The sequence below is a fragment of the Zootoca vivipara genome, chromosome 1 (assembly GCF_965207765.1).
Source record: "Zootoca vivipara chromosome 1, rZooViv2.hap1.1, whole genome shotgun sequence".
Taxonomy (NCBI): Eukaryota; Metazoa; Chordata; class Lepidosauria; order Squamata; family Lacertidae; genus Zootoca; species Zootoca vivipara.
This window is the reverse complement of record NC_142582.1, coordinates 55,526,740-55,553,652: the sequence shown is the minus strand read 5'-3', so window position 1 is coordinate 55,553,652 and position 26,913 is coordinate 55,526,740. Positions and strand designations below refer to the sequence as shown.

Genomic DNA, 26,913 nt, shown 5'->3' with positions numbered 1-26,913 from the left:
CTCTCGCATAATGCTAGAGCTTTGAGTCATCCAAGGAAATGGAGTGTTGGAAGATGTAGAAGGAACGGCTTCTTCCCCCAGCCCATAGCTACACTCTGAAATCCATTACCAAAAGATGTAGTGACAGCCACCAACTTGCATGCTTTTAAAAGGGGATTAGACACGTTCATGGAGGATATCAGTGGCTATGTGCTACCTTCAGTGTCAGAGGCAGTTGCTGGGTACCACAAGTGTGGGAGTGCTGTTGCACTCAAGTCCTGCATGTGGCCTTCTAGTTAGGCATCTGGTTAGCCCCTGTGCGAACCAAATGCTGGACTAGATAGGTTTTCCACTTGCTCCAGCTGAGCTCTTACATTCCCCCTCTCTCTCTCTGTGTGTGTGTCCCTGCTCTGTTTAGGAGGAGGAGTACTAAAACATAGGCAGCTTTAAAAAGAAAAAGAAAAACACAGAAGAGGAAGAGTGGGTGGCATGGAAACACAAGTCATCACCAGAAAGGATGCAGCATTAACATCAACCGTATACAGAAAAAGAAGGATCATACCGTGGACACAGGGCAACTGGGATGCCAGGACCCCTGTGCCGAAAGAGAGCCAGGAGGCAAGTGGTCGGCACAGCAAAAGAACTGCAAGGCAACAGGAAAACAAAGGGGTGGGGAGGGATGAAAGGCACAGATGACAAAAGTCACAAAGAGGGATGATTTGGATGAGGAGGAAGGGCGGACAAAGAAAAGAGGTGGGGAGAGAAATAAATGGAAAGAAAGGAAAACAAGTAGAGAAGGGAAAGAGAAAGATCAATCAATTATTTAGGAATAAGTATTGCAACAGTGGTGTGAACCATCTAAAACTTCTGGGTACATACAGACAAAGAAGCTTGGAATGCTTATTCCCTATGGGCAGAATTCAATGCCATGCTATGGTGAATGTCCAGTCATCACAATCACTGAAGCTTGTCAGACAGAACAATCCCCTTCTCCTCCTTTGGCGCTGTTCTGGGGGTTCTCCCAATCCCTCCAGAGCCAGTTTGGGGGGGTCCAGCCAACCCTGTTGTGTAAGCAGAAGCCTTGTGCTGATGGGACTCACTGGGTGAATCCCACCCCAAGACTCTGGCCTTCAGTTACTGTAAATTAGCCAACACATATTTGCAGTCATGCGTCTCTATATATTTCTGTATGTCTGTGTATTCACCATGCAGATCTGGCATAGAATCTGGCTTCCTGGGAATCCCTCAACTCATGCCAGCAAGTTGTGGTTATGGGAGAGCCAGTGCCATTTAGTGGATAGAGTGTCAGACTAGGACCTGCGAGAGACCAGGGTTCAAATGTCCACTCAGCCAGAAAACTCATTGGGGGTTCTCCCCACCCTCCCAAATGGATCTCGAGGGGCATGGGGGAGTGCAAGCGGGGGAAAGTCTCATTGCACTGCTGGGGGGGGGGGTCCTTGCCCTGGCTTCTGTTAGTAGAATGGGGTAGCTGAAACCAGCCCTAAAGAAAGAAATTTCCCTTAGGGACAATAAATAAATAAATCCCCCTCTGGGGCCACATCCATAAATCACAACAAATAATAAATTTCCTCAGGGACTATATTTCCAAGAAACAGCTTTGATGTATTCCCTCCCTACTCTAGATGACATATCTGGTCTTCTTAACACCTTCTTACACTCTTTTCCATATCTGATCTTCTAGTGCTCTTCTGGTTTGAAGGTTCCTTTCATGATTACGCGTTTTCCTACTTAGGGTTTCGAAAGGAAGGTGCATCCTTTTCTGAGGAAGCAAGTGACCAAAGGAGGAAAGGGGGCGGGGGGCAGGAAAAGTAGCTACATACCCTTCTATATCCACAACGTCTTCCTCATTGCGGTAGCTCAGCACATAGAGGGTAGACATGGATATCACGCTGGGAAAGAGAAGAGAAGAGAAACTGAGCCTTTGGAAACATAAACTTTCAATATTTTCAGGGAAGAAAAGGAAGCAGTCTCCAAAGAAGTCAGCCTTTTGTGTGTATGATTGACTCAAGTCCAGGGAAATCTTTACTCCACAGGACATCAAAGAGGACATATACTCAGTGGCATACCTCGCTCAGTTTGAAAGTAAAATATGCTTAGAAAGGGCACTTGCCTAAGAACAACAACCCAGAAGTGCAATTTGATTTGAAATCATATCTATTGCAAGTGGACTCTGGTAGCCAGGAATCCATAGTAAAAAATAATACAAAAATACACAATACCAGGAAACACATCAGATCAGTTTCTGCATGACATCCCATGGCTGCCTATCTAACATACAGGATGTGCAACATACAGGATGTGCCAACTCTAAGGCGCCAGAACTCCAAAATTCCAACAGAGCCGCCTAAAACAAAGCCGTCTAAACACACAAACACACACACACACAGGTTTCTAGTTTTCCTTATTGCTGTGATTATTTCGAAAAATGTGATGGCAAACCTCACCCCCTAAAAAAAAAGCGGGAGGAGGGAGGGAAAGTAAATTTTAAAAGTCCAGGCTCTTCAACTTTACTGCAAAGTGATTCACTTAATTTTCTTCTGATTTCAGGACAATAACTGTAGTTGCTGTCAGTGCACTTGTAGCAACCAGCAATACACTGGACAGGCTCAGCCGTGTTCATGAAAATGATAGCCACACTTTGTCACATGAAACCTAAAATAGGTGGATTTTATGACTGAGGTGCATTTCACTGTGATTCTAGAGGAACAATCAAGAGACAAAAGCACGGTGCTAAAAAGAAAGCACTCATCGCTTCACCTTCATTTGGGATGAAACTGGCCACCTCTAGATAAGCATAACCAGATAAGCATTCACTCACAGACCAGAACCCCTAATAATAATAATAATAATAATAATAATAATAATTTATTTATACCCCACCCATCTGGCTGGGTCTCCCCAGCCACTCTGGGCGGCTTCCAACAGGATATTAAAAACACAACAAAACATCAAACATTAAAAACTTCCCTAAACAAGGCTGCCATCAGATGTCTTCTAAAAGTCAGATAGTTGTTCATTTCCTTGACATCTGGTGGGAGGGCATTCCACAGGACGGGTGCCACTACCAAGAAGGCCCTTTTCCTGGTTCAAATTCTCAATTCTGTGCACCACACTCATCTGCCGAGTGTGAAACAGCCCTGGTGTGCAGACACCAACCTGAATGCCATGATGATCACCAGGGCAATGATGGTGCCTTGAAGGAAACGTTGGCTGATGCACGCTTGGTCCGTGACCACAGAAGGGGACTGCACAAGACAAAGGGGAGGGAAAGAGAACCACCAGAAATTTCATCAGAAGGTTATCCCTGTATTCCTACTCTGATCTTTCTGTGTTGTTCTTTTGGGGATAGCAGGTTGTAATGTGCCCCTTCCTCACTGACCCTCAGGTAACTGTTCACCCACCCTCCCCAAGAAAGAGCCAAGATGTCTGAGGAGGCATTGGTACCACATTCAGAAGGCTACTAAATAAAGGAGAACCCTGAGTTGGTGAAGGGATTATGAAATGCAATGAAAATGCAGACTTTTTGAAGCAGAAACAGAACACAAATTATTTCAAGAGAAGGTTGCTGGATGAAGCAGGAATGCAAGAGTCAGCTCAGACACCAGGAAAAAATTCAGATCAAGGAATGCATCATGTATATAAAAATAGTTCTTAGCCCACAGAGACCATAAATATCACTCTGCAAGTGTTTTTAATTTGTATGCGCTAACATTCACCCAACATCTTAACAAGCAGCCTCAGCAAACACAACTTGGCTTGTGGGACTCAAAGGTAAACATTTGATTCCATCTGCACACCATGATGGCGAGGTGCTGCACAATCAAGAGCCCCAAACCCAACCTACAGAATCAGCAGCTGTGTCTCCTTTCAAGCCAGAACCAGCTTCAATAACACCAGCGTGCCTCATGCACATGAGCAATCACAGCTCAGATTACAACATGTGTCTCCCTTACAAAGGCTTCTTACCTTGCTGGACATTTTGGGGGGCCTCTTTTTGTGTGGCACACTTCCTGCACGGCTGAACTGACTCCCTGCTTGGCTACAATGAAAGGAAAGTTAGGATGCATCCAGATCAGCACTCCTTATCACATTTAATTTCACTTCATTCTGCTCCTCCTCCCTCTCCCACTACCAATCTAACAGAATAGATATCTAGCTGGTTCATAGGCATAAACTCAACACAGGTGAGAGGTTTAGTTACAGGTAGGTAGCTGTGTTGGTCTGACGTAGTCGAAGGTGAGAGGGAATAAGGTGCAGCGAAGGGGTCCCTATATGAAGGAGAATGTCAGGGTGGTACCAGAGATGGGTTTAATTAGCAAATGGGTTGTTCACAACAGTTTGGGTTTTGTTTTGTTTTTAAACTTACTGGGTGTCTACTTTCACTATTCCTCTTTGAAAACAGAGTACTCTCTGAAACAGATTTTTAAACTGGAACTTGTAGATGCAGATTTACAGGAAAGTCATCTCTAGAGAGTATAGATGCTTGCTCTATCTGAAGATCTTATTCCTATGGGAGAGGAGTAGGTAGACAGAGTCCACTAAATCACTGGGACACTCTCTGTTCAGAGGCCCAAACTGAATACTTCTTCTGGCACCAAGACCTCATAAGAGGCAGGAGAAGGGATCACAATATTTGCCCTCTCGTTATGAGTGTGGTAGAAGAGGCATCAGTGGAGGAATAAGTTTTTTAGCCTGAGTACGTATCTGAGCATACTTCAAAGCTCTTTTTGCTTTTCTACCAATGCAATCCTATGCTTACTTACTCAGAGGTTCAACTGTGTTCAACGTAACTAATTCCTAATAGTTTGCATATCATTGCAGCCTGTATAACAACCCATTTCCTCAGAGCTGGATTGTTTAAAATACTCTAACTGAAAAGAAGTTAGAATATTAAATTTACTCCCCTCTCCTTGCTTTTTTTTTTTAACACAGGTCTCTGTGGTACCTGAATGCTCCGGAGCTAACAGTTGATTTCATACTGTCCAGTCGCTTGAGTTTGGCGAGTTTATGACTCCATCTCTCCAGTTCATCAATCCGGGTCTCCAGGTTATCAGTCAGTTTGCAAAGCTCTTTCACAGCCCCCACATTTTCCATGAAAATGCGCTCCTAGCATGGACAAAATAAACACTCTCTTTGGGTGTGCTCAGGTCCTCACATTATGCCCTTAGTTTTTGGTGAATTACAATCATTCCCTACCCTCACCCCACCCCCACCACCCTGCTCCTTCCATGCAAAGGCAAGAGCACCTCCATCACAGAAAGATTGCTCTTTGATGCCTATACAGTGGTACCTCGGTTTATGAACACAATTGGTTCCGGAAGTCTGTTCACAAACTGAAGCGTTCATAAACTGAAGCGAACTTTCCCATTGAAAGTAATGGAAAGTGGATTAATCCATTCCAGACGGGTCCGCGGAGTACTTAAACTGAAGCGTTCATAAACTGAAGCATGGGTGTAATTGGTTCTGGAAGTCTGTTCATAAACTGAAGCATTCATAAACTGAAGCGAACTTTCCCATTGAAAGTAATGGAAAATGAATTAATCCGTTCCAGATGGGTCCGCGGTGTTCATAAACCGAAAATTCATAAACCGAGGTGTTCATAAACCGAGGTTCCACTGTAATCTACTTATCACCCAGTTAGCAGACCAATTTTATGCATGTTCCCTCAGAAAAAAAATCCAGTGTTGTCAATGGGGCTTCCTCCCAAGAAAACCTACATAGGATTTCTGCCTATGACTTTGCCCCTAGATACTTATCACCCCACTGTGTCTCCCGCCAGAATGGTCATCAGAGGGCTGCTTTCTGGTAGTGCTCTGTGTGCCTGAGGGTGTGTGTCTGTTTGAGGGCAAGTAAAGAAGCATTTTCAGTCCTTGCTCCCCAGCTTCAAATTTTTCTTCCAGAGTGGCCTCAAAACCCTGAACAAGTCCCCCCCCCCCAAATTTCAGTTTGGGCTTGGGTTTTGCTAAAAATATATAGACTGGGAAATGATGCCTGAAGAGTCTGTCATTCCTATCAAACTTGTTTTCTGTTTGTTGCTTGCCTCCTCTTCTAAGGGCTCCACTCACCTTATTCACCACTAGGAAGTTCTCTACAGTCCTCCCACTGGTAAAGACCATGTCCCCAGTGTCTTTCACTGCTTCTGGGAGAATCTCCCTCACCTCCTGAGCAATGACACCTGAACAGAAATGGTAAGCATGTATCACAGTGGCTCTGGGCCACAAAATATAAATGCAACCTTAGAATCCCAGAGGCACCTGCTAGGGTCAGGTATGAGGGAGTTTGGACCAATGCTAGTAAGGGACTCTGTGATGCACATACCTCCAGCTGTATACTGTATATAAAAAATACTATGGAGAAAAGAACTCGAATGTAGCCTATGGGAGGGTAGAAATAAGCAAGTAACTAAGGGTAGCTTCGCAATTTATAAAGCAAAGGAGGATGCGGCCCACACTTTATGTCAGCCGCTGCCAACCTGGCAGCCATCAGATGTTATTCACTACAGCTCCCATCAGTTGTACCCATCATGGCTGGGGATGACTGGAGTTGTAGCTCAAAACATCAGGAGGGCGCTAGGTTGGGGAAGGCTGCTTTATTTGTCTGCTGCAAAAAAAAAAAACCCTCCCTGCAGCCTCCTTGAGTGAAGACTGATAATAAGGGCATACGTAAATCTGTTAGTGGGGCTTAAATAATTAAATTGTTTCTCCATGAAAGGAATACCTGCACACAGAAAGCTAGCATCCAGAAGAGACATGTGCTACTTCAGTGCTACTTATCCAGTTCAGACCTGAGATCCACCTTTAGCCCAGATGTACATTGTGAGATGCATTTCTTGATTTTTACCATAGATTCGTACAAGCATTGCAGGGGGTTTGACTAGAGGAGCCTCAGGAGCCTCCCAACTCTACAATTCTATGATTCTATGAATGAAATTGACTGCGAAAGACCAAAGCATTTCCCCTAAGCCCTGCGATACTAACTGTGACCTCGAAGTAGAGTGTCATATATTTGTAACATCAGAACCAATGATCAGATGACACATGCCGTATACATACAATTTAGTATGCCTAAGGGATGTTTCACAGAAGGGCAGGAAAACACTATTATGAAGTTCCCAAGTGCAGGCCAACAGTGGGTACATGTTCGATCATGGATACCCTGATTTGGGTGAAGGTGGATGTTGACACTTTTGCTAGCATCAAAACTCCTGAACAGCAGAGGTGCAAGGATGAAGTTCGGGGTCGGTGAAGGGACTGTACCTGTCTCTGATGTGTTTTCCAGGCCTATGGTGGCAGCAAACTCTGGCTTGTAGTTATAGTGCACCAGTCGCATACGGGAGATTCTCTTCAGCTGTTCTGTTGTATCCACCTGAAACCATAAGACCCACAATAATGACTTTGGACTGCATTTCCTAAGCAGAGATCCTACTGACTAAGGCATGCTGGGCCAAGCTCTTACTTCCTGGATGTCGTCTTTTACTCGGATGTCTGATGGGTGCATAAGGGAGCCCATGACTTTCACATTGCCATGGACGACCAAGGCTTCATCTGGGCGGTCTGTGTTGATGCCAACTCTGCCGTGGTGAAAGACGGTGTCAGGGAGCTGAGCACGTTGCCAAAGTACATCGCTGTCACTCTCAAATTGGCCTGGGTTAGAGGCCTACAAAAAGAAAAGAAAAGAGGGCAGGGATGAACATAGGACATTAATGCCAACAACACAGAACTGTAGAGAGAAACAAAGTTATTGGGGAGAAAAAACTGCTGCTTTTAGAATAAGACCAAATGCAGAACAGAGTCACCTCCCCTCTTCCTAAATGCAGGGGGAAATTCTTTTGCGAAAGTTAACGGATTTGAATCATTAAAAACAAAAATGTTGCCCACCAACCGATATTGAAGCTGGGCAAGAGAAATAAGCAAATGAGTCAGCCAGGCACAGAATACCAAACCACCAGAGCAATTAAAATCATGTAGAGTGGCAAGTCTTTTATAGGGGCCCTCCACAGTGTTTAGTGGCCCAGCACCTCTGCAAGTATTTTGTACACTACACTGTATAGGCAACTCAGTGCACATCTTTGTAGTCAGATGAAATGCAAGTTGCTTTGCAGAGTATTTTGGGAATTCCAGTTTCCCTTTTTCAAGTTTTATGACCATCAGCATGGATAAGAACACACCGCTTTTTGTCCATGTTTGGAGACAGCGACACGGCCTCCAACAAAACTTACTTTGCAGTGTAGTTAGACAAAATGCACAACAGTAAGTTGTTTACAGCTTGCGAAGGCTGTCTGGTTCACTTTGCAAGCTAAGCACAAGGAGCCTTGGTTCTGAGTCAGTCTGTGTTTACAGACCTGCTGAGATAAATGCCCTTTTCCAGCCCACAATGGATAAAGATAAAGTTGCAAGCTTTTCTCTCTCAGCAGGAGGGGTGTGTGGGAATTCTAGCTATGAGGCAAAGCATCACCATTGCAAAACAAATTCCCAAGGGATTGTTAAGAAAGTGACAGGGTGGCTTGCATGAGGGTTGTGATGGTGATGATAAATGTGTGATGAGCTAATTAGAGCCACCAGCGCAAGAGTGACAGGAGAGAACAGGAGGAACAAACATCTCAGACGGTGCTTATTTTCTCAATATGTTCCTGGGGCTTAAGCTTGCCTAGTCTGGAAGCCCCTGGTCCCTATTCCCAAATGTAGTAAGGGCAGATTGTGGCTTCTCAGGAAAAGGACCTTTTGTACATGGGTCAAGTCCAGGAAGCAGCACTATTTGATGTGGGGGCTCAATGGCTCAGGTTTCCATGTGATGCTAAACCAATCCACACTTACTGCAAATGTGTGGATTCCTGGAGAGGAGATCATAAGTGCTTTGCTCCTCCACTGCCCTTGCTCCTGCCTGCTTAGCATATTGTCTGAGGAGACAAACTATGAGCCCAGGTCCTGACATGGGCTTAACCAAACCATGGCTGAAAACAGAGCAGTGCAGCAGTAGCAGGACTGGAGAAGGAGCAAAACAGCAACAATATCCTACCTGGGAACACCCATTCACGCGAAATCACAATTTGGCTCGGTATTACGTGCATACTGGGTCAATAAAAATTGCACAGAAACACAGTTTTACATCTGATACAAATTGGGCTTCAGCAGCTTATTTCATGTAACTCTTTCTAGGCACCAATATGATTTATTCTGCTGGTTGTTCGTGCTTTACACAAACACCCCTCTGCAAACACTCCTATGCATCCTTCTTCATCACTATTTCATGCAGTTCAGAGCTGCACTTTCACAATGAAAGTCTGTTCCAAAGCTGGTTTAGTTATTCTCAAACTCTGACCCCTTTCCCTCACATGTTCCCCTCAAAATTCACGGCACTATGGACATCTGAACAAGAGGAGAGACAGTCACTGAGATGCTATCCAGAATTCAGAAAGTTTAGAAAGTGGGAGAAGCACAGAACACAGGAATGAGGAATTTTAACCAGCTAGGTACAGAAGTATAATTTCACTCCTCATGCTCAATGGGAGTGTTATCTAACATGGTACTTTCCTATTTAGCCATCACCTCTGCATGAAAGTACACAAAAATCCATTGTAGTCATGCTGCCGTTTGGCCAAGCCTCTGTGGACTGGGCAGGTGATAAGCAGCGCTGTGTGTATTCTGCACAAAAAGCCAAGGTTTTTTATAAAAAACATTTGCTTTTGTACATTTGCCCAGAACACACAATGGAAGCAGATTTCAGCATCTCAAGATTCTCAGGAGGTCTCTTTCTCCTCCCCGCCCAAGCTCCTACCTCTCATGGGCTTCACCAGGCACTGTCTGGTGAAATTTCCAAATCCAAGGAGAAGCTTCTGTAGGGCTTCTAGTGGCAAGGGCTTCAGTGTCCCTGAGAGGCCTTTGCCTTTCTCCATGACTATCAGAATATTTAATACTATGCAAATTTACCATTCAGGACTAAAAAAAAAGTACACTAACACAGTTCTGGTTATATGTCTAAAAAGTAATACTAAATGGAGTTTGCTTCCCGTTATTCCTCTTTTGTGATTACATGTGTTATGAGCCTTATGCTAAGTACCCTCACAACTGTTTTAATGCAATCTGTCCTGCTGAAAATTTGCTGCTCTGTTCTTTGGGCAGATCTAAATAGTCCTAGTTTCCTGAATCTATTGCATTTCATCAGTGTTCCAATCAGTCCTCTTAGCCCAGGTAAGCAAGCAGCTGCAGGATGCACTTTCTCATCCTTCAGATCCCACCTTAAAACCCACCTTTCCCATGAAGCCCTTGGATTAAGATCCCCAGCTGAAACAAAAGCTAACTGCATTTGCTCACATGCATCCCTGCTCCACCTCTTCCAACACTGCCTTCTCACCTGCCAATGTTTAGACTGTAAAGCTTCTCAAGACTGTGCCTTTTTTTTTTTGCTTATGAAATCCTGCAACGGGTGGTGCTGCGTAAGTACTATTATCTCACACATAGAAGAATTATATAAACGGTGGCATAATAAAAGTATCAGGTTTACAGAGAAGCAACCGTGGATGTGACACAGCTTCTGACATGTTCCACAACCACTCTGGTGCTCACACCATTTTCACTGCGGATTAAGTGAGTTAGCTGTGCATCTGATGTGCAACCAAACCACATTTATTGTGCTAGTGCAGACAGATCCTTAGCCTCACTGACAAGACTGGGGCAAGCTCTTCTCGGGGCAGAAGCATCTCTCATCCCATTCTACAAAAGAGCCCCCCGACTCCACCCCGGAGACTGCATATTTCAGCATGCTACTTACTTGTCTGCAGACTCCGGGGTCCCCGTCCGCCCTCTGTTTGTGTTTTAACCCCGAACCGGCCCTTTGCTAGAGGAAATGGACACAGCACTTAAAAAGGCAGCAGGGCGGAGACAGCCAACCACAAAGTCACAGCCTAGTGTCCTCCTTGTTTGCAAATGGCTCTCTGGAAGCACAGGAGCCACCCATGACCTCTTCATATGCCCTTCCCCCAAGATCATGCTTCCTAAAGTCCAAGAAGCCAGTCTATTTAAGATGCTTACTCAGACATCCAACTAGCTGAACCCATTTGAGAGCATCAGTTTCAGAACTGATGCATTGGGGTCCAAAGCAATGTCTTGTGGAGACATGGGGAATAGTTCCTTACACATTTGTGCCCACCCAGTTGAAATTAGATGTGGCTTTCCTATAAGTCACCCTCATGTGATCCCCTTCCCATGAACCTTTAAGCATGTGTCCGCACAAGTGCAATATTGTGAGTTGGTTTAACATCTGAGCCATATGACTTGCTCTGTGCCTTGGAGCAGGGCTGCATGCTGCTGTGTAAGCTTAATGGTGGCATCCAGGCAGCAGAACAGCACAATCAATGATATGACTGCAGGGCTGGTATCTTGTTGCACCATTCCTACTTGCAACCTTGTCTTCCTCTTTCTATTGCAGAGGGTGCAAGAGCTGTCTTACATTCCATGGCCCCTGGGCACCATTTTTAGAAATAAACCTTTCAATCCTGCCCATATCTCCTTCTTGGGAACCATGAAGCATGTGATCTCTCTTACTTGGTGTTTGCCTTATTTGAGCAAAGGAGAAAATGAGGATGCAGAAAGCCAGGGAAGAGTTGGATAGTGGGATCTGCAGATGAAAAAGGGGCAGCAGCAAGGGGTGCTGTGGAATCAGGGACAGTTTGGTACCAGTGTCAAGAATTCCCCATCAAGTCAAGTCAAGAGCTGTAGATGCTCAGAGTTAGGAAAACAATGTCCTGCAAGGGAAAGGGAGAAAAGAGGGACTTACTCTAACAATGATGCGCTCCGAGATGTGAGCAGCCAGAGTGTGGTTCTGGCTCTGGGAATGAGCTTGCAAGGCCACAACCAGCATGAAGTACCTGAAAACAAAACAAAGTGGGTTAAAGATAAATGCAGGCTTTAATGCACTCCTAATCATAACTCAACATGATGACAATTTATTTTCAAAAAAAATCAGTAAAAAATAAACATATTATAAATTAAATTAATTCCAAACTAAATCTGATGTATTGCATTCCAACAACAATATTACATTCATTGCCTTTCTTCTGTAAAAAAAACAATGAAATAATTTGAGGCCTAGCAGCTAAAAGAAATGATGGCCTATACAGATACAATTCTTTTGTTCAGCATATGCAGCATGCATGCAGCATGCATACAATTAAGAAAAACATAATCAGCTGGTGATCTGCTTTAATTTTTGTGTGTATTATATAGGGTTGCTATATGTCCAGAATTTCCCAGACATAGCCGTGTCCGGATTTTCACTTTTTGAAATATGGCAACCCAAGTATTATAGGTGTTGTAAATTGCTTTGATTTTTTAAAATGAAATTATACATATAACTATATAAAGGACTTTCAATGGTGATAATATTCTGCAGCAAGTTTTACCCACCATTTTTTATTCTGTGGAGGTTTTTATATTTTATTTCTGCTGTTTTATTAATGTAAGAATGTCCACATTGCAGGGCAGAACACACATTTATTCATTAGATAGTCAGTCAGTTAACTTTAATTACAGATTTGGTGGGGAGGGAGAGACAGGTAGCACGCAGCCCCTACCTCTGATCAGGATTGGGCTTGCCCTTCTTCCTCATGTTATTGGCTGTTGTCTCACTGAAATGCAACCGTCCCACAGTGACCTTTGTGACCTGCTCTGGAGGCAAATTGACCCTGGAAAAAAGGAAAATAAAAAAGAGAGTAAATGACGTTCCACATGTGTCAAAGAGAAAGTACCTTTTACCTGGATGGGACCAACCAAAGTGCGTAAAATTGAGGATGCAAGGGATGCATGGTGGGGAGGAAATCTGCATTCAGGCAAAGCGTCTAATGCAAAAGAGCTCTAAGTGTGCCTAAACTCCCAGGGAAATCAGTGGCACAAAAACAGAGCTAAGCACTTAAATCCCCACCCATTTCAATGAGGTACTGCTGTGCTGCTCCTGGGTGGGAAGCTTAATACGCAGTCCCTTTTGCGTTAAGGTGGAAGCACGCTCAAAAAGGAGAGGTAGTGCAAGAAAGCAACATCACCTGTAGGAAGAAGAGCATCTTCCAAGTTATGATGCACCAGCAGAAGTCAGATTAATGCGCAGGGGCCGCCATGTCCAAGCTACCTTTTCTTGTGCCTAATCTTCTCTGGGCTGCTCACACAAAGGTGTGTGCATGTGTTAGAAGTGAGGGTTTGGAGGTGGGCCCACAAATGGAAGCAGTACTCACATGACAGGGTTGAAGGGCCGTTTGCTGCGGTCAGACTGTGACTGCTCTATGTTGATGGACTGGTTCAAGGCCTCCAACTGAAAAGAAAAGATCCAGGCTCATTTTAGAGAGCACAATATGATGTGTTTCCAGGCTCATGTATTCCCACAAGCAGCCACCTCTTTATTTTGAAACACTGCAGATAGATTATTTGACATCCTAGTGACTGGAACTCAGTATGTGAACTGTGCTGCCTTCACTCTTCTCCATCTGTTAAGCCTGGGTAAGGTAGGAGAGGAGCAAGTAAAAAGGGTTATTTGCTGCATCCCAATATGAAAATAACCACACAAATTTAGTAATGGAGTCACTATTGTTCTACTTGCATGCAGAGGGAGTGCTCCTCTGCTTAAATTCAGATCTAGCGGCATATTGGAAGGGTGCTACATTTTAAACACTGAATATGAAGTTTTAACTCTGCTGTTTTAGTAGTTATTTGATTAGGTTTTCTGGTTATTGAATTTAGCGATAGTATATTCTATCTTCATGCTTTTGTTTTAATTGCCTTGTAAGGTGTCCTGGGATAAATACATTTTGCACACTCAAAATTAATTGAGTGTGGGGTTATCTGCCTCGAGGAACTCTTGAACCACTGAAGGATTACAAAAGACTGATGTTATCAAACCTCCAGTTTTGAAAGCATCAGCTCCCACTCTAAGATGGCTTGGAGCTAAGACTGCACAAACACACGGCCTGACAAGTCACACACACAGCCACCTGCGCAGTAAATACACCAAGGTTTTCATAGATATAAGTCACATAATTGCTGGTATCAACAGAGGTTGTGCTCCACCTCTTTAGCCATTGCATATTCCCATCTTCACACTTGCCTTTACTCCATGCAGTTTCAGGTAGAAGCATTCAAGCGGCTTCAAGCCTTCGGGGGTCTTGACATACTTAGGATCTCCAATCATACCAATATAGACCGTGACTTGGAAGTGATTCTTCTTCTGGCACACAAAAGCATCATCACCCACAGAGAAGTTGAAGCCTTTATCTGCATCCACCCGGTATGTGGGCATCGGTCTGTCACCAAAGGGAGAAGACTTGAATAAACTGGCCACTGGTAGTAGCTCATGAACATAATAACCACAATATACATTCAATGTCAATCAAGTTATTTTCTTGCAGATACTCTCGCTCCAACAGATACAAATTGCACAAGCTACTTCTTCTGCCATCTGCAAACATAACATTTGCCTGGAAACGATAAACATTTGGAAGGTAACCATGTATCTCTTCCCCCCATAACACAATTTGTCAGCTTGGACATAAGGCATCACCAGCAAGCATTCTTGAAGCATGAGCCATCCTACCCAGCCCTATCCTGAAAAAGTTTAGGTTACAGGGTTGTTTATCAAAGCATCCTAAACTGTTTGGGTTTCTCTCCCAATGCAAATAACAGCTTCTAGGGGACAATTTTCAGAGACAACCTGGGTAGAATCCAGAAGGCCAAACAGAGATGCTGGAGGGCCCCATGAAATTCCCTGCCCCTGCCTTACAACAATACAATGAAGTAGGATAGGTTGAGAGATAGTGGGCTGGCCCAACAGCACCTCTAGAGCTGCATGGCTAAATGGGGGTGTGGGGGTGTAAATCTGGATCTCTCTGGTCCGTCCACCACTCTGCCCATCACACCACCCTGGATTCGAGGTTGTACAGTGGTACCTCTACTTACAAATTTAATGCGTTCCGAACGCACATTTGTAAGTAGAAAAAAATTGTAAGTCGAATCCCATAGGAATGCATTGGGAGAAAAAAATCGTAAGTAGAAGCAACCCTATCTAAAAATTCGTAAGTAGAAAAAATCCTATCTAAACCGCATCCAAGATGGCGGACGGAGCTCTATTCATAAGTAGAAACATTCGTAAGTAGAGTTATTCGTAAGTAGAGGTACCACTGTAATGTTGGGGTAGGGGAATTTGTAACTACGTTTGAAGTGAGGATGTGACAACATAAGCTAGTCTCAACAAGCGAGTCCCAGATTTGCTATCTTAATAGTTTCAGAGAAAACATCATAGGATATTTGACAGCTGCAAACAGGCAAAAAGTTCTCTTCTCATCCTAAAATTACCACTGTCAGTTAGAATTGTTCCTTCTTCAACATCCACTAATGCAAATGGCAATGCTCTGGGGGTGGAGGAAAGGTAAACAGTATGAAGCAAGCAGCTCTGCTTTGATTTGTTTGGTTTTCCTACAGATCTGCCAACTAACAGCTGATTAGGTTGGCATTGCTTACTAGCTCTGGTAAAGCAATTTATGATCCCGAGACTTGGAAATCTCCCACCTCAACTAGATTCCGCCCACCCACCCAAATTGCCACTGAAGAAATTTCCACGTGAGATGCATCTTCCTGGCTTCAGCGCAAGGCTAGGTTCATTCTGGGCTGCCATACGTCTTAAAACAGAGCTACCTGAAGTTGCTCCTTACACCTTCCAAACTCTCTCCCCCCCCCCAATCTCCTCCCCAATGACTGAAGTGTATGTACTCAGGATACAAAGCGGCAGCAGCTCAGAGTATCAAATAAGAGGGGGGAAGCAATATATGTAGCAGCTTGGGAAGTTTAATCTATGTCTCCTTAATGGACTAGTTGTCATGGAAACACTGAAAATATGTGGCCTTTGCCAACAGGCACGCACACACACAGCTCCCAAGATGCCTGGTTTGCTCTGTGGGGAAGGCCTCCCTGCCTCACGGACCGATATACATGAACATAAATTGCAACCAAATAGGTGCAAATGAAATAAAATCAAATACTTAAAAGTTTAATGCTGTCAAATTCAGCAGGCCAGCATGATCAAGTTATGTTTTAAGTACTTGTTGGAGGAAATGCACCCTTAAAATTTGATTTTCCTCATTTGAGGAAGAAAAAAACTCCCATTAATTTCATTTGGGCTTACTTCTTTACCAAGTGTAAGAAGAGGATAGATCAAGCTGGTCAGTGACAGAGCTGCTGAAGGTCTGCACTTCCTACTATAAAAACTGAAACTTTAAACTTTTGCCCACTAAGGTGTGAACAGTTTCAATGAGTTTTTGAGGGCTTAGTTAGCACTAGAATTCAACAGAGTCTTTCTTAATCTCTGGATGCTTTGGACTACAACTCCCACCAACACCAGCCAGCGTTGCCATGGTGACTAGGGCTACTGGGAGTTGTAGTCTGTTGGGGTTGGGAAGTATTATTTAACAGATGAATAGCATGTGCTGGTACCTTTAACTCCTTAGGCTTCAGAAAGCTGTGCAGGGGAAGACTTGAACCAAGGGGCTTGATCGTGACAGGAAAAAGGAGGGACTGTTGAAAATAGGAAGGGCTAGCAACTGTTGAAAGAGTCAAAGCTCAAAACAACCACAGTAACAAGTGGGATAGACAAGAAGAACCCAAGATGGCCAGGAATTTCAAGATCCAGTGCAGGATTCTGTGTGTGGCCATGGCAAGAAGAGCATTTCAGTAAGTTGGCTTGGCCTCCAGAGGTCTAAAGCTGGCCAGGCACATACTTTACTTTACTGACAGTCCTCTACACAGACATGCCAGCAGCAACTGGATAAACTCTGTTTGCTGTCAGCACCCTTGGGTTGAGTGAACCTGGCAGGCTCTATAAAGAGCCATTTAATTCTTCCTCATAGCAACAGGGGGGACCCTGAGCTGCCAGAGATGTGCCCTGAACGAAAACCAGATGGTGGTCACAGAGTAAGCTACCTTAGCCAGAAAGTATGAGAGGAATTTCTCTCCCCCTCTCCCCCCTTTCCATCACATTTTTGGTGATTCATTGTGCCATTCCCTCCTTCCTATAGTGCTTGCCATTCTGCCCTATCCAAAAGCCAAATTCTTCCCCTTCCACAGCCCCCCCCAAAAGCAGACAGGGCAATTCCTCTTCAGTTCTAAGCTACCTCATCTCTCCTCAAGCTCTTGCTCTTCAGCTAGAATAGACATGGTTTCTGTTTGCCACTGAGATTGTGCTAGCCATTCACCACTGAAACTTGAGAGAACAAAACTGGCAGCTTCCGCCATTCAATCAAACCACTTTCGCTACCCGGCCCTTTACAAATGGCTCGGCAAATCCAACACGAATCAAGGACCACAATGTGTTCAAATGAAAGCCCGTATCTTTCTTTTTTACAAAACGTGTACAAATGTTTAAAACATGTATTGGGTCAAAATGCAGAGAAATTCAAGGACAGGTAATGAAGAAATGAGTGTGAGTTGTGAGGTAAAAATGAAAAGGCAAGGGGGAGGGGAGGACGGTAGCAACTCAGAACTGGAGATAAGGGCAGAAGGTTAGCCATCCCCAGAAACGCAATGAGCCATGCTCCTGTCACAGAAGGGTAACAGTATGCACAGAGGCCTCTTTACGAGGCAGATGTCTACACCCATGGCAACAGATAGCACTACAATTTCCACAGATAAGAGAGGCATCTCACATATTATATTTCACTTTGTCTTAAAGCCAGGATCTCAGAAAAATGTCCTGTTCTTCCAAAGCACATCCTAGCCACCTTGTAAATGAGGAGTGTGCCTGAATATTACACTGTGGCACGTAATGCCTGACGCCCCCTTCGAAAGTCTAAGCAATTTTTAAAAATGGATATTTCGTTAAAATTATTAAATCTGAATTGTAAAAGTAGGGGGGGGGGAACTGGTGAAGGAAAGCTACCTAGTTGTAGAATGTGCAGATCATGTGGTCTGAGTGCTTCACAACCTATCTTTCTCCATTTAGAGCTCCAGTACTTGGGCCACAAACTCTTACTTTCTCAGCGAAATTCAAGGATGTGTGTGTGTGTGTGTGTGTGTGTGTGTGTGTGTGTGTGTGTGTGTTTTGTTGTTTAGTCATGTCTGACTCTTCGTGACCCCATGGACCAGAGCATGCCAGGCACTCCTGTCTTCCACTGCCTCCCGCAGTTTGCTCAGACTCATGTTGGTGGCTTCGAGACCAACCATCTCGTCCTCTGTCGTCCTCTCTGTCCAACCATCTCATCCTCTGTCATCCCCTTCTCCTTGTGCCCTCAATCTTTCCCAACACCAGGGTCTTTTCCAGGGATTCTTCTCTTCTCATGAGGTGACCAAAGTATTGGAGCCTCAGCTTCACGATCTGTCCTTCCAGTGAGCACTCAGGGCTGATTTCCTTCAGAATGGATAGGTTCGATCTTCTTGCAGTCCATGGGACTCTCAAGAGTCTCCTCCAGCACCATAATTCAAAAGCATCAATTCTTCGGCGATCAGCCTTCTTTATGGTCCAGCTCTCACTTCCATACATCACTACTGGGAAAACCATAGCTTTAACTACACGGACCTTTGTCGGCAAGGTGATGTCTCTGCTTTTTAAGATGCTGTCTAGGTTTGTCATTGCTTTTCTCCCAAGAAGCGGGTGTCTTTTAATTATGTTTTATTCTGCATTTATTTCTGCTGCAACAGGGAGTATGGGTGTCTTTAGTTTGTAAAAGTACAGTATTGTTTTCATTGAGGGAGCGATTACCCAAGTTAATTATTATAAAAATGAACACTTTTAATTATTACTATTAATTATTATAAAAATGATTGCTTTCACCTCACTGAGAACGGGGGGTGTTGCTGAACATGTGCTGCCTACAGCCCATGGAACAGTAATGGGAAATGGCAATATTGAAAGCCAAGCAGTTTTTAGTAATCCTCCTCTAAGAATGCCAGCATGGTTAAAGAGCCTCGTCAAGGAAGCAGCTAGACTGGAGGCAATGAGAATTCCTTCAGCAAAATAAAGTCATGCCAAAGTGAGAACAATGAATAATATAGTGATGGGGGGAGAGAAACTTCTGTCTCTACTTTCTCCACACCACACATAATTTATAAACCTCTATCCTGTCCCCTCACACAATATTTCTAAGTGCAATGGCTCCATCCCTTGATCATCTGAGTTTCCCTTTTCTGCACCTTTTCGCTTTTTTGGAGATGAGGCAACCAGAACTTTGCGTAGTATTCCAAGTACTGTACAGTTACACCATGCGTTTATATAAAGGCATTACAATAACACACATGGGTAGCTTGTAGGCTGTGGGCCTTCAGTGCAAACTTGTCTTCCCCACACTGCCAAAATTATACTGGAACTCATGTCATTCAGTGGAGTATGAGATTCAGGACACAATCCAAAGTGCTTCCTTACTTGGTTTACAGAATTTGCTTCCACATGTTGTGGTGATGGTCCCCAATTTTGAAAGCTGTTGAAAGGGAATAGAAAAATCCACGAGAGAGAGAGAGAAGGCTATCAGAGGGTGCTCCAAGACAGCTAATATATACTACCTCCAAGAGGAAGCATGTCTTGGAGCAACAGTTTTGCTTCTGCATCTCAGAGCCTGCTTAACCGCTTATCTTGGTAGACCACAATGGGAAAAACGATGCTGGGCAAGACATGCCTTTGGCCTCTTTGTATGTTCCTGTGGAGCAATAAATAAATATATATATTGCCCTACTCCCCTTATATATACACAGGGAAGGAACACAGATAAATTACCTTCTGCGAGACCTTGAGAAGGCAGCCCTCAACTGTGATGCTGTGCGTGGGCATCCTAGGCCATGCAAGGGCAGACTCCCTCTAATGCCACAGCTGGCTTAAATGTAAATCACTGGCCCTTTCTCTCTACATTGCTCTCATGAAGCCAGATAATCATCTCATTTTATTTGGTACCACAAACAAGAAAGGCCCTTCCCTCTCTCCCCAAAATGGGGCCAAACAGGGGGTGCAGGCTGCATAGAAACCCAGGGGCGGGTTCTTGAGAGTAGGCAATTCCCGGAATCGGTCTGACTGCTTGCCAGTTCTCTATCACCTTTCTGGAATGCAGGGAGGATCTGCAGCTGTTTCTCTCCCCCACCCCTTGAACGCTTGTCTCTCCTTCACTCTGGAAGCTGCTTTATTTGCTTCTCCCAGCCTCTTGCTCTCACCTTAAGTGGCTGCCGTAGCTTCCCAGGCACATCTTAGCTGGTCACCAAGAGTTTGTCAGTTATCCTGCCTCTGAGCTCCCTGATTTATGCCCTTCAAGGCTCTCTTATCCATATAAGAATCACAGAATTGGAGGAGAGCACAAGGGTCATCTAGCCCAACCCCCTGCAATGAAGGAATCATTTGCCCAATGTGGAGCTTGAACCCACGACCCTGAAATTGAGAGTCTCGTGCTCTCCCAACTGAGCTATCCTGCACTGCCTTTGAGCTCAAAATCAGTGCCCAAGACATCTTAAAACCATTAAAAACAACCTTGTTTAAAGTCCCTCCCTCCCCCCTGTCATTCTCATTTCCTCTATCTCTGATGCTTCCCAAGTATAACAATCTTTGTTTGATTACATTCCCCGTGTCCTTCTCAAAGCATTTTCCAATGCCACTTCTAGCTTCTTTCCTTACTATTCACTCTATCCACATTCCTGCCCCTCCAATCTCTGTCCCTCTCTCCAGCACTTTCCTTCTTCAACATTTCCTCTGTGAGTGAATCCCACTTCTCCTTCCAGTCAAGCCAAGCTATACATAGGTGGAAAAAGTTGTTGCTGTAGCCCCAGAGCTGGACCCTGCTACCATTCCCAGAAATCATTCCAAGCCTACTTTTTGGGATGTGTAATCTAAAATCAGGGCCGTCTTAAGCATATCTGGCGCCCTGGTGCAAAGATCCCTCCGGTCGTCGTCCCCCGTTTCCCAGCGCAGCTGTCTGGCGGGTGCAGCAGCGCGGCGCCCCTTGGTGGCCCGGCGCCCTGGCACATTGCGCCACCCAGCCTTGCCTTAGGGCCCTGTCTAAAATGTAGATTGGTGAAGCTATTCTGATGAAGATAGGCAACTACATTTGCATGCATTGGCCACCCCTGGTTGCTGGTGTCTCCTCCTCTCTCTTTATTGACTTTCCATCATTACAATTCTCACCTAGATTCAGACTGTAAGCTCCTCAAAGCAAGAGCTTATGGGTGACATCCAATGATGTCCTGTAGGCTTCCCATGGGCCTCTGGTTGGCTACTGTGAGAACAGGACACCAGACTAGATGGGCCACGTTTTTATGTTCCTATTTTGTCTGCCCACTTCCAGTTTATTTTCTTTCCAACCCTCTGGTGTAGATTTTGGGGCTGTGTGATGGACTGCAAAGGAGTGGGGTGGAAGGAGAAGCCCCATTGCAGGAGTGGGCACCTGCTTGTGCCACATTGGATCCCCCCCCCCCGTGTAATTTGCTTATGTTAGCCTATAAAATGCCATGTATACTCTTGCTGATCATCATCATTCAGCATAACATGGCTCTAGCTAAGAGATGCTGCCCTTATCTTTTAGTAGTCTAGACTAGACTAAACCCCAACAGATATTAGACCAATTAAAAGATATCACACCACTTTTTATATGCTTCTTTCATATTCATCTCTGATGCATGCATCATGGTTATTAGTTCCTTCCTTAAACTTCTGGTTGCCTTTGCTTTGCCAGTGCACTCCAACCTGAATGCTACTTTCTCTGTGTACTCCTTTTCAATTTATTATTTATCTGTTTGAAAAAGGTATATGCTCTCTCCATTATCAGTCAATTTCCCAAGCCTACATTTCCTCATCCATTGTTTGTTTTCATCCCTTTGTTTTGGCTTCTACAGTTAGAATTCTTTGAAGTTTGCAGTCGTCTCACACTGGGTGTTTCCAGAAGCCAAAAGATATACCAGTATTATTTTATTTTGCTGCACAAGCATCAAAATGGACTGCCTTCTTAAGAGGGGTCACCTTTGCTGATGAAACCTAACTCCCCTCTCCCTAACCCTTGAGCGCCTGCTCCCGGGGAAACCACTCTTACACTTTCCCTCTAAACCATGGGTAGTCAACCTTTCTATACCTACTGTTCACTAATGCATCTTTCTTAATGGTAAAAATTTCCTTACCGCCCACCAATGCTCGATAGAAGGAGGATTCAGCTTGTGCCATAGAATCCCCTACCACCCTCCTAGACTCCTGAAATGCCCACTAGTGGGTGGTAGGGACCAGTTTGACAACCCCTGCTCTAAACAGACAATAGGACAGCATTTTTTAAAAGGCAATTGTCAAAAGGTGACCAGGTAATGGAGAGAGGCAAATGCTATCACTACATGCCACGCTTCCAAAACAGGCGAGAGAATTAACACTAGATCAGTTCAGATCTCAAGTGCTTGCAACAGAAAGTATAAAAATGACTAAAACCCAGCAATTTCTACAAAAACCAGGATGACACCTGAGGAAATGTCAAGGATGCAATAATTTGAGAGAAGTGTCATTGAGATTTCAGAAATCAATGAACAAGTGAACAGTGTTGATGGAGGAGCAAAAAGGCTAGTGTGCCTTTTCTATTTTTTTATCAGTTGATAATACACCCATTCAAGATAGCCTTCCACAACTGATTGTCTTGTTTCTGATTGCTGCAGTTTTATTAGTCACATCTTCCTCATTTCTTTCTTTCCCTTTCTGTGTTTTTCTGTTTGTACAGCAATTGTACAGCAATTGCTACAGAAAATATCTTTTAAATGTACGTACTTTGTAGGGCACCTAATAACTGTAAGTGCTTAATAAACAATATTGAAATTTTAATACTATTATTAAAATGGTGTAAAGTGGCAATTTAAAGAGGTTCAAAGTTGTGAGGCTTTCCTTGGATGCTATATACACCAGCCTCCAGCTCCTTGCAATTTAATAAGAGCAGTGCTACTCTTGAGCAAGTATTTCTCTGAGCCGGCATGCAGAGGAGTTTACACAGGCACCATCTCTACTCACAGCTCCTTGTAGTTGGCATCATACAGAGTCGCCCACTTGTTCTGTTGATGCGGCTGCCATTTTATAGACTGGTAGTTGGGATCCAAGTAGGAGCCATTCAAGCTGTCATTGTCCTGAATCAGGCCTGCAGCAATAGTAAAATTGTGTATTTACAAAACTGCGTATTTACACCTCATGCAAATAATCCTTCCTGCTACAAGGGAAATATTCGTTCTTGCCCCACCACCCAGTGGCTTTCCCACCATGCAAAACACCCCATGACTTTTTAATTGCTTGGTTTTTGTAACCAAGGAAAGGAAAATGTTTTTCGTTCTCTGCTCTTTTTCAACTTTGGGGAACTGCCTCCCCACATTCTGTTTGGTATGAAACAGCACATTCTCCATAGAGCAGGCACAGGCAACCTTGACTCTCCAGATGTTTTGGAACTACAACTCCCATGATCCCTAGCTAACAGGCCAGTGGTCAGGGATCATGGGAGTTGTAGTTCCAAAACATCTGCAGAGCCAAGGTTGCCTATGCCTGCCCTAGAGACACATGGCTCATCTTCCTCATTTCTTCCTCATGGCCCCCATTCCTCAGTTTCTCCTCCCATGCACCCACCCTATGGAACTCTTCCCCTTTCGGAACACGAATAACATATGGATGCTGGCAATACTACAGGAGACTGGGGACAAAGACCACTGCACCTGGTGAGAGTGCCCCCTGCTGATGCCAAGGAGGAGTTTGGGCTCTGTCAGGGTTGAGAGGCACAGATCCTGTCCCTGGCTCCTGCTTTATCATCCCATTAAGCATCTGGGCATTGAGAGTATTTGGGGGCGACTCTGAGTGTTTCCTCTTCTTGGCAGGGTGCACTGGAAGTCTGTGGGAGCCAAACACAGAAAAGAGACAGTGAGAACATTCCAACTTCACATAACCCATAAAAATGTAAAAAAGAAAGAAAGAAAGAAAGAAATAGGGGTAATGATTCCAGTGGGTTCAGGAGGTGAGCATCAGCCAAGCTCTCCCATAATTCTGTAGGTATACAAAGAGTCGCTCAAAAATTGTTGTCTGGTGCTGAAATAGAGGCATATTCTAAACCTGTACATTCCCTCCCTCTGTCCTCACCTGACCCAAGAGGGAAAGAGACAATTGGCAGGTTTCTTCTTACAGGGTGACTGAGGGGGTATATCTGTGTCTAGGTTGTACCAGACTTGAGAATAAAGGTATGGACACATGTGACTGAACCCTCCTCCATACCGTTGTTGTTGTTGTTGTTGTAATCCCTGGACATAGAAAACTAGAATACCATGAGGTATTCCTGGTGAGTGGAACTCACAACTGGGTTGCAGACTGACCCAGATGTGTCTCACCAACAACACATTACCATTCATAGAATCAAAGAATGGTATAGTCATCTAGTCCAACCCCTTGCAATGTTTGTACACATCTACGGTAAAAATCAATAAATGGATCTCATGCACATTTTGGCTAAAGGTAGATCTTAGGTCTGAACTGGATAATGACTCCTGAAGGCGAACATGTCTCTCCCATATGCTAGCTTTCAGTGTCCAGGTATTTGTTTTTGCACAGAGAAGCATTTTAATGATGTAAGCCCCACCAACAGCTTTATGTATGTCCCTTTTTCAGAAAAAGCAGCTTCCCCACCCCCCCACTGCCCCCCCACACAATCATGTTTCCCTCATCCCACAGTTAGTTCCAAATGCATGTTCAGATTGTAGAAGCAGTGTGTGGGAAGGGTTAAGTAATCCCTCAGTCCCTGTCTCTACCAAACTCTCTTCCTCCTCAAACCTGCTCTTGAAATTGTTCATTCTGCAAAAAAAAGTGAGCCATTGAAGGCGTGTTACATGCATTTGTGTGTTTTTTCTAGGTCAGCCACAATTGACAAATATGATGAATAATTAAAAGAGCTTATGTACTTGCATGTCAAAGTGCAAGTAGATAAATAGGTACCGCTAAAGTGGGAAGGTAAATGGCGTTTCCGTGTGCTGCTCTGGTTCGTCAGAAGCGTCTTTGTCATGCTGGCCACATGACCCGGAAGCTGTACACCAGCTCCCTCGGCCAAAAACGTGAGATGAGCATCGCAACCCCAGAGTTGGTCACAACTGGACCCTTTACCTTTAACTTTATGTATTTGGTATGCATGCTGAAGGCACTAATCTCTTTACTTTAAAAGGGTGTGTGTGTGTGTGTGTGTGTGTGTGTTTTACTACCATTGTGATAGTTGTTATGCATTATCGAAACAAAAACACTCTTTAAAATCACTTTTTACAAAAGCAGTTCAATCCTGAATACATTTTCAAACCTTGTCAGAGACTTTGCCTCCAGCTATTAAATCTGAAATAGCACCCCCATGGCTCTAGGTGCATTAGTGCTGGGATTATACTCTCCATTACACCCAATTGTGGCACACAGGTAATGATATTAATGATATGCTTAAGTGTTGAATGTGTAAGTTTATGTCTAAAGTCAATGGATAAAATAAACACCATTAGTTGTATTGCTGGATGAGTGCTTAATGGTTCTTGTATTTGTTTAAAAACTAATTAAAAAATTGTTGCCACACACACACACACAGTCCTGTAAGGAGCACATGAGATCTCCGACAGAAGTCTCAGCAATCTTAACAAACCACAATTTGAATGAATCATCAGTGGAAGAAATGACAAAGCTCTGCTATTGGTATAGCTTCGCCTTTTGTATTCTTCAGAATGCCAAGATAACTTGGCTCAGTTCTCATTTTGCTGCTCACGCTTTTCAATTGAACCTCAACAGCATATCACCATAGGCCCCTGACCCACCATATTAGTCCCCATGACTATTATTGGGCCTCCTGCTATACATGTAATTCAATAGCAAACTCTGCACATCAAGGGTTTCTCAATTACTTTAGTTACATTTATTACATTTATATCACGCTATTGCTGAAAAGGAGCTCAAGATTTTGTACATGGTTCTCCCCATCCCGATTTTATCTTCACAACAACCCTGTGATGCAGGGTAGGATAGGAGAAAGTGACTAACCCAGGCCAAACAGTGAACTCTACGGCTGAGTGGGCATTTGAACCCTGGTCTCCCATGTCCAACACTCTAACCACAAATGTCTACTACGATCAGAACAAGTCCAAGGGGGCTCAGGTAATGCTTCTACTTCCCCCCTATCTCATCCATCGTTTTCCCGAGGACTTACTCTGCTCCATGCTGCTGCAGCAGCTGGTGAAGCATCTGTGACTGCTGGGCATGGTGGAGATCTCCAGGTGTCATGCCTTGTCCAATAGTGAACTGGGGCATCAGAGACTCAGCCTTCATGTACATGTCCCGCTGCATGCTGGGATAGTGATGGCTGTGCGGCTGCTGGTGTGGGTGAGGTGGTGGTGGTGGTGGTGGAGGAGGAGGAGGCGGCCCTTGGAGGTGGGATGGTGGAGGGGGTGGCGGTGGAGGAGGGGGTGGATGCTCCAGGCGGGAAGGGGGAGTTATATGACACATATTCTCAGGAGTCATGGTTCGAAGGAGGTGAGGATCTAAAAAGACAGAAAGTCGGTAGATTAATTTGTGGCACACATATAGCCAGATTATGCTACAGAAAAACATCCCCGTCTCTTTGAACATTCCTCTAGCCTTGGGCAGCCATTCCAGCTGTGTGTTCTGGATGAATATAGTATAAGGCCGTAGACGTGGATGGCCTTAGGGGGATACTCTAGCCCATTTCCTTACATTTTCAGCACTCACTGACACAAAAAGACATCTCAAGCCATTTTACTTGGGAGATACACGGTAAAACATGCAGGCAGCATAACTTCTATTTCATTGTATGGTGAGAAATAAGCTCTCTTCCAGTGAGCTGGAATGAAGGGCAAACCTTTGACACTTTAAGTGCATATGTTGAAATTTCAACTCTTTTAAAATGACTAAGATCATTTTTTTAAAAAAAGATTTAATTGCTAAATA

General features: G+C 44.2%; 1 protein-coding gene across 4 annotated transcripts in view; it reads right to left on the bottom strand.

Annotated features, from left to right (window-relative positions):
• MYRF (myelin regulatory factor) overlaps positions 1 to 26,913 on the bottom strand; it is a 96,728-nt gene that overhangs the window by 9,242 nt on the left and 60,573 nt on the right. For 2 of the 4 annotated variants that reach the window (XM_035123496.3, XM_035123515.3), the window contains 15 exons: positions 26,156 to 26,486; positions 23,655 to 23,827; positions 22,969 to 23,092; positions 14,086 to 14,281; positions 13,220 to 13,296; positions 12,569 to 12,679; positions 11,773 to 11,863; positions 10,768 to 10,833; positions 7,456 to 7,656; positions 7,257 to 7,365; positions 6,066 to 6,175; positions 4,946 to 5,106; positions 3,967 to 4,039; positions 3,157 to 3,245; positions 1,821 to 1,889 (listed from right to left, as the gene is read on the bottom strand). In XM_035123496.3, coding sequence (XP_034979387.3) covers positions 1,821 to 1,889; positions 3,157 to 3,245; positions 3,967 to 4,039; positions 4,946 to 5,106; positions 6,066 to 6,175; positions 7,257 to 7,365; positions 7,456 to 7,656; positions 10,768 to 10,833; positions 11,773 to 11,863; positions 12,569 to 12,679; positions 13,220 to 13,296; positions 14,086 to 14,281; positions 22,969 to 23,092; positions 23,655 to 23,827; positions 26,156 to 26,486 — 1,981 coding nt within the window. Of the gene's footprint in view, positions 1 to 541; positions 623 to 1,820; positions 1,890 to 3,156; positions 3,246 to 3,966; positions 4,040 to 4,945; positions 5,107 to 6,065; positions 6,176 to 7,256; positions 7,366 to 7,455; positions 7,657 to 10,767; positions 10,834 to 11,772; positions 11,864 to 12,568; positions 12,680 to 13,219; positions 13,297 to 14,085; positions 14,282 to 22,968; positions 23,093 to 23,654; positions 23,828 to 26,155; positions 26,487 to 26,913 lie in introns of all 4 variants that reach the window. The other 2 variants (XM_088665310.1, XM_035123506.3) reach the window with 2 other exon arrangements.